Genomic DNA, 10,261 nt, shown 5'->3' on the forward strand with positions numbered 1-10,261 from the left:
AGTCCTTCTCTTTCGCATGCTTCAAAACGAGAAACTCGTGTATAGAAACCGACACATCCAACATTAGTGAGAAGCATTTTCAGTTGGATGGAGAGAGAGAGAGAGAGAGAGATAGAGAGAGTTGTGGCCTGGGATAATGAAGAACCCCCAACGGTCCTGTTCTCGCGGTTTTCTTTTCCGTTTTTTTTTGGAGTGCCGTTTTTTTGTTGTCTCTCGAGAACCCCCTGCACATGGGCCACACAAATTTGCGCGTTGGATAAACCAGGCCGAGGCCCCGGCCGCTGTGGGCCTCACGACCACAAACGAACCCGCTCGTCGTCGCAGAAACCGGTGGCCAGGTGGCACATTCCAGAAGATTCCTCCTACCCGCCCCGCCCGCCCGCCTCATCGGCATCGTGCAGCTCTCCCCCCTCCCCCTCTCCCATGGCATCCGCGCCGAGCACCACCGCGTCCACCCTCGCGCCCCCTCTCCGCTCGCCCCTCTCCTTCTCCTCCTCCCGCCGGCTCCCTTCCGCCGCCGCGCTCCCTCGGGCGGCGGGGGCGCTCCTCCTCTGCCGCGCGCCCGCGCCGGCGCGGGGGCTCGCCCTGGCGCGCGTGCGGTGCCGCGGGGCGGTGAAGCTGGTCGGGGAGGGCGAGTTCGAGGCGGAGGTCATGCAGTCGGACCTGCCCGTGCTCGTCGACTTCGTCGCCGACTGGTGCGGGCCCTGCCGCCTCGTCGCCCCCGTCGTCGACTGGGCCTCCGAGGTACGCACGCGCCGGCTGCCTCCTGGTTTGGTAGATAGAAAATGCCCCCCGCTGCTTCCTCGTGTTCGTCTACTGATGCGTAGAGAATCGCAAAAACACCAAACCACACAAGTCCAATTTTGTGAGCTACACTATATGAATGGCGTAGGAATTAATGTCCGCAAGTCCCTGGCAAGGTCTGTGAACACCATGGCAGCACCTTAGCAAAGAAGGGGAAACTCAGCGGTTACCAGCAACCTGACCTGTCACGGCGTCTGTGGATTTGAACTCCATGTTGCTGGTAAAAAGAAAGGGGAATTCATTCAGCAGTTCCCAGCTCCCAGTAATCGCTGCATTTGTGGTTTCTTTCAGCTGTACGCCTTACTTACATACAGTAAAAGAAAGGGAAAGCTGCCTTCAAAGTGAGTCTATAACAAGTAGTACGAGAACAAAGGCCCAAAATGCTTTGCCAAAAGCAATGGCCTCAAGGAATCCTAGACACTGTAAGGAATTAGAGAGGTAGTAGTATATGATTGGTAATGGCTGTGAAGATAAGAGCAACAATATGTTTAGACTGCATATAAGACTAACCATGGCCTTGAGGATGCGGTTCATGATGCGAACCTAAATTAGTATGGAAGATCGATGGGCAATGGAGAGACTTACTTTGCAAATTCCAACATTGGTACTTTTAGCTGTTGTGGAATACCCTCTGATCAACTGACCAATGTTTTGTAATTATCCATGCGCAGATGTACTACATATGAAAAATCATCTAGTTATATTGCACATAAATCACTTCTTCTTTTTTCTGAACAGAAAGCAAATTGAGGGTACATTTTAATGTTCTATATGGTCTCAAGAATTTTGCAGGGAAGTCTGTTTTTAATTTGAAACACCAGCTCTGATAGTCGGCTCATTTTTTCATGAAACAGGAATATGAGGGGAGATTAAAGATTGTCAAGATCGACCATGACGCGAATCCTCAGATTATCGAGAAGTACAAGGTTTACGGTCTCCCGGCGTTGATCCTCTTCAAGGACGGGCAGGAGGTGCCAGGGAGCCGAAGAGAAGGCGCGATAAACAAGGCCAAGTTCAAGGACTACATCGAGCCTCTCCTGGAGACCTCAAATGTGGCCTGATATCATCGCCTGCGGTCTGCAGGACCGATTCTTGTAATGGTTCACACTTCAGAGGATGCCAAATGGCACTGGCTTGAGCTGCACAGCTTGCATATCAAAGAGTTTTCCCCACTCCATCAGCTCTAGTCTGTAATTACTAAATTACCTACACGATCAGGACTATGTATGGCTTTCATTGTATGAAAAAAATATTAGCATATATGAAGAGCTATTCATGAGTATGTACACTTATTTAATTGTTATTAAGCAAGGCCAATTAATAACTGTTTTGTCCTGTATGGAATCGATAGCCATTGATCACTTTAGAACTCTTACCAGTTGGATCATGCCGAAATCCATTCAGGAACACTGTCAATTCACTTCCATCCAATCCAAGCCAAAATGGCATTCACTCAGATAACTGAAATACCCACTTTCCACTGTAGCCTGAAGCCTTTCATGCCAGAAAATGATTCCAAGTGCTTCCATCAGGAAAATTGTACATTTTGCATTATTGTTCATGCTGTGCAAGCCTGGGCACTCTCAGTCTCGGGCATGGACTGCAACCAGGTAGACCCAGGCAGCTTCATAACTTCTCTGTCCCCCATGAGCCCTCTTGACCTTCCGGCGCCGCCCCAATCGTGCCGACCCGCGAGCGTCCTCGACAGCAGCAGGTATGTCGACGGGTCTTCCTTCTCGAGCGCGAGAGCATGCTCCGCAGCTCGCTTCGCTGCGGCCTCATTGCCATGGAGATGGCAGGCACCAAGCAGCGCCTGCCAGACCAGAACCCCGGGGCGGAACGGCATCCGCGATATCAGCTCCTCGGCGTCCTCTATATGTCCTGCCTTCCCGAGGAGATCGACCATGCAGGCATAGTGATCCTCGCCGGGCTCGATGCGGAACTTGTCCGTCATGGCTCTGAAGTATATCCAGGCTTCCTCCATGAACCCGCCTTGGCTGCATGCATGGAGGACGCAGAGGAACGTGACGTGGTTAGGCGCGACGCCTTCCAGAAGCATGTCGTCGAACACCTTCACGGCGTCCTGAGGTTGCCCGTTCCGTGCGAACCCCATGATCATCGTCGTCCAGGATATGACGGGCCGCTGCCGCATTGACCGGAACACCCTGTGCGCGGTGTCCACCAGGCCGCACTTGGAGTACATGTCGATGAGCGCGTTGTTCACGGCGACATCGGAGCCCTCTCCCAGTATGATGGCGTATCCATGAACCTTGCGCCCTTCGCTCGGACCGGCGAGGGTCGCGCAGGCATTGGCTGCCGTCGCCAATGTGTAGTTGTTCGGCCTGATTCCTTCAAGCATCATGGGACCGAGTACTCCGATGGCCTTGGCGGGTTCGCCGGAGTGCAGCCAACCGGCGGCCATCTCCGTCCACGACACGACGTCTCTCCGCGGCATCTCGGCGAACGCTCTGGCGCCGGACTCCAGGGCCCCGTTCTTCGTGTACATCTCCACCAGGGAGTTGCCCACGCAGACATCGTCGCCGAAGCCGCTCTTGACAAGCTGCCCGTGGACCTGCAAGCCGCTCGTCGTGTCGGCGTCGGCCGTCAGCCCCGAGAGCACGGTGCTGAACGAGAACCCGTCGGCCCTGGCGCCTTCCCGGGCCATCCTCCGCCAGAGAAACCACATGCGCGTGCGCGAGCGGCGCGCGAGCCCGGCGAGCAGCGTGTTCCACGAGACGACGTCGCGGCAGCGGCCGGAGGCCCACTCGAACAGCCGCACGGCGTCGGCGAGCCGCTCGTGCCGGACCATCGCGGCGAGGAACGCGTTCAGCACGAAGGCGTGGGACTCGAAGCTGAGCCGGACGGCGAGCGCGTAGAGCTGCCGCGCGTGCGCGCCGCCGGCGGGGCGACGAGCGAGCTGGCGTTGAGCGCGCTCACGAGCGCGAACCCGCTGGGCGGGGCCCCCTCGCGGCGCATCGCGCGGAAGAGCGCGAGCGCCTTGCGGGGGCGGCCCCCCTGCGCGAGCCCCGAGACGGCGGCGGCCCAGGAGACGGCGTTGCGGCGGGGCATTTCGTCGAGCAGGCGGAGGCCGTGGCGGCGGGGCCGGAGCGGCGACCTGAAGTAGGCGATGAGGAGGTGGTTTGCCAGGAACTGGTCGCAGGCGAGGAGGCCCGGCTTGAGGATCGCCGCGTGTAGGGAGGCGATGCGGCGGGGGTCGGCGGCGGCGGCGGCGGCGCTGCGCTGGAGGATGGCCGCGTAGGCGCGGGACTGCTGGCACGCCATGGCCGACGGGTGCGATTTGTCATGCGGTTTTGTGCGAGCGAGGTTTCAGAAGACGTATGTGAATATGGGTGTGGGAACCTGTCACGTTAACAGCTTCAGCTCTCGATTTGCGCAAGTTTCTCAAATGTGTTTGCACTCGTGGTAGATTTGCAAAAAGGAAAAAAAAGTACTCAATCCTATAGAAACATTTTTTTAACACAATACATACGCAGACGCTCACCCCTATGAACACATGCACACACACCCTACCCCTATGAACACGCGCACATACACCCTGTCCCTATGAGCACCTCCTAAAGACTGAGCCGGCACATCATCTTGAGATTGACGAAGTCGTCACAGACGTCTTCGTAGTCAACGAGAACGTCTCCTCCCACTGAATGGACATTGCTGGAAGGTCTAGAATAAAATCAGGAAAATGCGAGCACCAATGGCACCAATGTCAACTCTATAAGTTGAACTCTTGTGGACTGGGAATACCACTGTCCTCATAATCATCTAATCACTGGTTGATTCGCAATTCTGTAAAAACAGTGATCACTAATTTATGCAGAAGTATATGCATTGACCGTGTAAAATTTAGTTAACTTTTATCTTGCAAAAATGTTTCATACCCTCTCCATTCCAAAATGTGGTTGGTATTTTTTTCCCTCTAAATTAAAGCTTTGTCAACTTTGACCCAGTTTATTAATTACCTATAATACCAAATGGATATCATAAATGTCATTGCATACAACATGGGTTAGCTTTTATATTGTATTAATTTGGTACTATTAATGTTGGTATTTTTCTCAATAAACTTGGTCAATCTCTACAAAGTTTGACATTTATAAAAAATATATGCATATATGGAACAAGGGGATTAGTAATATGCATATATTTAGAAAAAAAAATATGTATACACAAAGGGAGATCATAACAAAAAGAATCACCTTCTCTATCTGTTTTCCTAATTCATTCATGTTCACGAGCAGTACCTGCTTTTCGTGTGGCTGTGACCCTTTCAGTAGCCTTGTACTTGCAGTGATATATTAAAGCATCCCTAGCAGATCCGGTATAAGCTATCAAAGCCTTATAATTTTTGCATTTTACAGTTTTTGTCGAAAAAAGTGTCCAGAACAGAAACCGTAAAAGTGGTCCAACCTGTAAATTTTTTAAGGGCCACCGAAAATGCACACCCAAAACCCTTATATTTGAAGGTTGGAAGGCCGAATCTAGGGGGCCCCGTATACCGGTCAAACCTCGTAGGAGCAAACTCGCTGCCGTGAAGTTTGCCGGAATCCACCCTAAACTCACCGGAATTTATCACCGCACACCGGAAAAGGCCGCTAGACGCCACAATCAATTACCACCGGTTCGAATTGGACAAGCTCGACATCGTCGTGGCCTCCCATGACCTCAACCTGGCCGCCGGAATCCTTCCAGCACGGCAGGCAAAGGGGCACGGCTCGGCCGTCGCGGCTTGCAATAGAGCAAGGCGCGGACGGCGGAGGCGACGGGGCGTGGCCGACGAGGCTAGGCGCGGCTGGCGTGGCGATGGGGAGCGGCCGGCAGGGACGGGGCGCGGCCGACAGGCGACGGGGCACGGCCGTCAGGCGACGGGGCACGGCCGGGCGACGGGGCGCGGCCGGCTGGGGCGACAGCGGCCGTACTGGAGGAAGGAGCTCTTTATCCCAGTTGCACAGTTTGTTTTATGGTATCTGTTCGGCCGTAGCTAAAACGAACCCTTAACACGTATTTTTTTCAATCTGTATCTCAGTTTTACAGTTTGCCATTTTAAGGGGTCTGCTAGAGATGCTCTTAGAAAGGCTTTGTACAGCCCCACTAAGATATGCACCGATATTTTATAGTATTTTTGTTTTATGGCCACATGTATTTTTCATGTGGCGTCAAGTAATTAGTTAACTTTGTATATCCTAACCACCCGACATAAATAAGCTTGAAGTATACTATAGACATCTCAAAGGAGCCATACGTGAGCACATTTAAAATGAGGATCATATTCCTAAACAGTAGGAAATATATTCCAAAAAAATATTATCCAAAAATATACACTCTTTGTAAGAAAGTGGCTACATACGGGGTAGGCAGTCCTGTGGATCATTCTTCAATACGTCACTGGGCAGACATGTGGCAGGGAGCAACTACAATAGAAAATAGCCTTGTGGTAGAAGAATAGAAAAATCCATCCTGGGCCGTCAGATCAAAGATGGATGGCCCATATTCTAGTGGAGACATCCCAGTCCACTTCATGGAAATTTTATGGAAAACCCCCTGCTAATATGTAGATATAAAACACATTTTTTACAGTAATCACCTCAACTTTCTCATATTTAATCGTTTTGTCCTCGGTAAATAAGACTAATTTTCAAATCCTCTCAACGTTGAGGCCCCATCTTTGCACATATCTGTTGCATGTATACTTGAGAACAAATAGTGGCTTCTACAAGCAAAAATTGAACATGTTGGCCCCTAATTTTTTTGCCAACATCCATCACAATATTTGTAAACACATTAAATTTATGCCATCTCATTCAAGTGTGTCAAACTGAACATCCCAGACAAATAGTTGAGCACACGTCAAGTTAGACCATCCCAGGCATGAAGATCTGAGTAGATGTGAAACTGGACCATCCCACACATAAATAGTTGAGCACACATCTAGTTAGACCATCCCAGGCATAAAGATCTGAGTACATGTGAAACCATCTCAGGCACAAATATTTGAGTACATGTCACTCTAGAGTCTGGACCATCTCACTCATGCAATGATGCTGATGGGTGCAAGGCGGGAAAAGGGGGGATAGTGGACCGTCCGAGAGAGACATCAGTCTTGATCGAGTCATCAGGAGGCACCTTCTCTTTATCCACTAGTCGGTGTTCTTTTCTTTTTTTGACACCACTGGAATAGAGGAAGTAGTTACTTATCAGTCCCAAGACAAGCAATAGCAGGCACGCTTGCTACTCACTGCTGCCTCTTTTTAGAAAAAATATTACAAGCTCATATACTAGCACGTACTTAAAGTACGCTATTAGTCTCCGGTCAACCGGAGACTAGATCCAATACACAAAACTTTGGGGTAGGATGGCATGCAAGAAATGTTATGCATGAGTATGGCATGACAGAAAATAATAAAGACCGTAATAGGGCTATAAGCAGACAAACACATATATAATAACATAAAACAGTTCAAATATTTTGTTAAATCAAAGTAACAAGTTCGTTACAAAGTCCCTGACTTCGTAATGAATATGACATGATCATAACATATTTCATAAGAAGCTCAATGTTACTAAATATAACATATACTTCCCATCATGTGTTTGCTCTTAAAATTAACCTGTATGCTTGGCTTACGTTACACTTTTTTTTCCTAGAAATTGCCGATATCAATCCATAATCGAGTTTGGCTCGTCGTTTGATCTGCTTAGGAGATTGGCTCTGTGACTAAGGTAAGCTTTGCATTTTCTTTTATCTACTTATGCTTGGATTGTGTATGTTTATTCGCACTTCTTTCCCTTGTACCGTTTGTGATATTGTTTCTGGTACGCGTCAAGAAACAGGGAACATGAATTCCACTGATCCTGCTGCAGATCGTGTTGCTGCACGTGGTCGGTCTATTTCTTTAAGAAATTAATGGAAAGAGATGCTCGGTTGGAAAATAAAATGTCATCAAGTAAGCAGAAAATCTTTCTTAAGTGTAGCGCATTGGCTGGGAGGCTGGGTCTGGTACCGACGGTGACCGTCCACGCGTGGAGGCATGATGCATTAGGAGGCACGCCCGCTGCTCACTGCTGTCCCATTCTAGAAAAAAAATTACAAGCTCATGTACTAGCACGTAGTTAGAGTATGCTATTAGTCTCCGGTCAATCTGAGACTGGATCTAGTACACAAAACTTTGGGGTAGGACGACATGCAAGAAAAGTTATGCATGAGTACCGCATGACGGAAAATAATAAAGACCATAATAGGGCTATAAGCAAACAAACACATATATAATAACATAAAGCAATTCACATATTTTGTTAAACCAAAATAACAAGTTCATTACAAAGTCTCTGACTTCCTAATGAATATAACATGATCATAACATATTTCATAAGAAACTCAATGTTACAAAATATAACATCTACTTCTCATCAGGTGTTTGCTCTTAACATGATTGTAACAGGGAACATGAATGCCACTGATCCTGCTGCAGATCGTGCTGCTGCACATGGTCGATCTGTTTCGCTAAGATATTAATGGAAAGGGATGCTTGGTTGGAAAATAAAATGTCATCATGTAAGCAGAAAATCTCCCGTAAGTGTAGCGCGTTGGTCAGGTCGGTGACCGGTCATGCGTAAGCTTATTTGAAGGCATGATGTATGCAATGATGCTGATGGGTGCAAGGCGGGAAAAGGGGGCATAGTGGACCGTCCGAGAGAGACATCAGTCTCGATCGAGTCATCAGGAGGCACTACGCACTAGCCGGTGTTCTTTTCTTAAATCCTACTGTAGTTACTTGTCAGTCCAAAGACAGACATTAGGAGGCACGCTCGCTACTCAGTGTTGCCCCTTTTTAGAAAAAAAATACAAGCTCATGTACTAGCACGTATAAATACACTGTTAGTCTCCGGTCAATCGGAGACTGGATCCAGTACACGAAACTTTGGGGTAGGACGGCGTATTAGGTGTGAGACCAGTCAAGGGTAATTATTGCTTCCCTGCAAAAAAAGGTAATTATTGCTAAGAGCAAGTGTAAGGCCAATTTTTGTTGTACGAGTAGTATATATTACCATGTCCTGGTGATCATTTGTCACATCGTATGTAGCACACCACTCACTAGTACACAACATTCATTCATCAGGAGCTCAACTTAGCATGATGCTAACTTGGATGTAGGGATGTAAACGGATCGGATCGGATCGGATAATGCTTTTACCATATCCTTTACCATATTTTTTGGCCGGATTCGGAGCGGAGCGGATAATGACCGGATGCGGATTCGAATGCGGATTATGTCGGACTACGGATACGGAGCGGAGGCGGAGTAAATTCGGACAGGAAACGGATAAAAATTATCGGATGATACGTGCAAAGACATGATTTATTTCTACTAAGCAACAATATGAAAACATGTTTTCATCCAAGCGCGTAACACTAGAGAGTGGCGTTCTAAAGTTATAAATCACCAGTATAGCAACAATATGCAGTACCGATAAAATGCTGATAGCATTACACATAGAGCCCAAGACGAAGGTCGTACTTAAGAAAAACTTAATTCAATCGAAGTTTTTATTTATTATGAAAGGCAAGTATTCGATCAAGTAGAAGCCGGTAATCATCCTTGATTTCTCTTCGACATGGTGTTCTTCCAATCCACTGGCATCACCCTGTGAGAATGATAAGAGATATTAGATCATTAGATGCTACACTTGACAATCAGAGAAATTATTTATACTTGGTTGTGGACAATTAAGTAGTTCGAACACACATGCATCAACTCTGATGTGTATATATCCACATGATTAATTTGAAACTTCTTAGCGTATGTGTATATATAGAGAAGAGAAACATCAAGCATCAGATATTGTATGCATGGATGCACGTACTATACATACATGACTAATTAAATTATATTGACATCTGACCGGTAACTAGCAACATACATATCCAATCATGGGTACAGATGCATATATAAATGTATCTCTAATCTGATCGGCATGTGATTCGTAACTATCACGTAGCAGCACACATATAAAAGGCATATATTAGTAAAATTAATCCATATGTCCAAAGAGGATACAGACTGGTAATATATACTAATATACATCAAAGAATTGTCGTTATAACTACATACCTAAACTTCTTGCTCCGGATGCAGGTGATCAGCCTCTTATTCAATATCGGTTCCTTGATTATCCTATGTATCAGCAGCATGCAAGTTAAGGAAAATATTGTTATTATTTTACATAAATAAAATAGCAGTAATGTTCAAGAGGTAATCAGACATACTTGCATAGCTAGCCTCTCCCCTAAAGTTGAAGTACTCATGGTATAATCAAAATTGTCATCATCACTGCCAGCTTCTTCTTGTTGCTACAAAGTCCCGGAAATATATTAGCATTAGATCATGTATAGGGCATTAATCATCATGAAGGCAAGTCTCTTGCAAAATGAGTAAGAGTGGTA

The 10,261-nt window shown here is 47.5% G+C and overlaps 1 protein-coding gene across 1 annotated transcript; it reads left to right on the plus strand.

Moving 5' to 3' along the window:
• Positions 1-369: 369 nt before the first annotated feature.
• On the plus strand, positions 370-2,092 carry LOC119366378 (thioredoxin X, chloroplastic-like). Its single transcript, XM_037632102.1, has 2 exons — positions 370-744; positions 1,659-2,092. The coding sequence occupies exons 1-2, from the start codon at positions 424-426 to the stop codon at positions 1,863-1,865; spliced, it is 528 nt and encodes a 175-aa protein (XP_037487999.1). The 5' UTR covers positions 370-423; the 3' UTR covers positions 1,866-2,092.
• The last annotated feature ends 8,169 nt before the right edge of the window (positions 2,093-10,261 follow it).

The sequence above is a fragment of the Triticum dicoccoides genome, chromosome 2B, assembly GCF_002162155.2.
Source record: "Triticum dicoccoides isolate Atlit2015 ecotype Zavitan chromosome 2B, WEW_v2.0, whole genome shotgun sequence".
Taxonomy (NCBI): Eukaryota; Viridiplantae; Streptophyta; class Magnoliopsida; order Poales; family Poaceae; genus Triticum; species Triticum dicoccoides.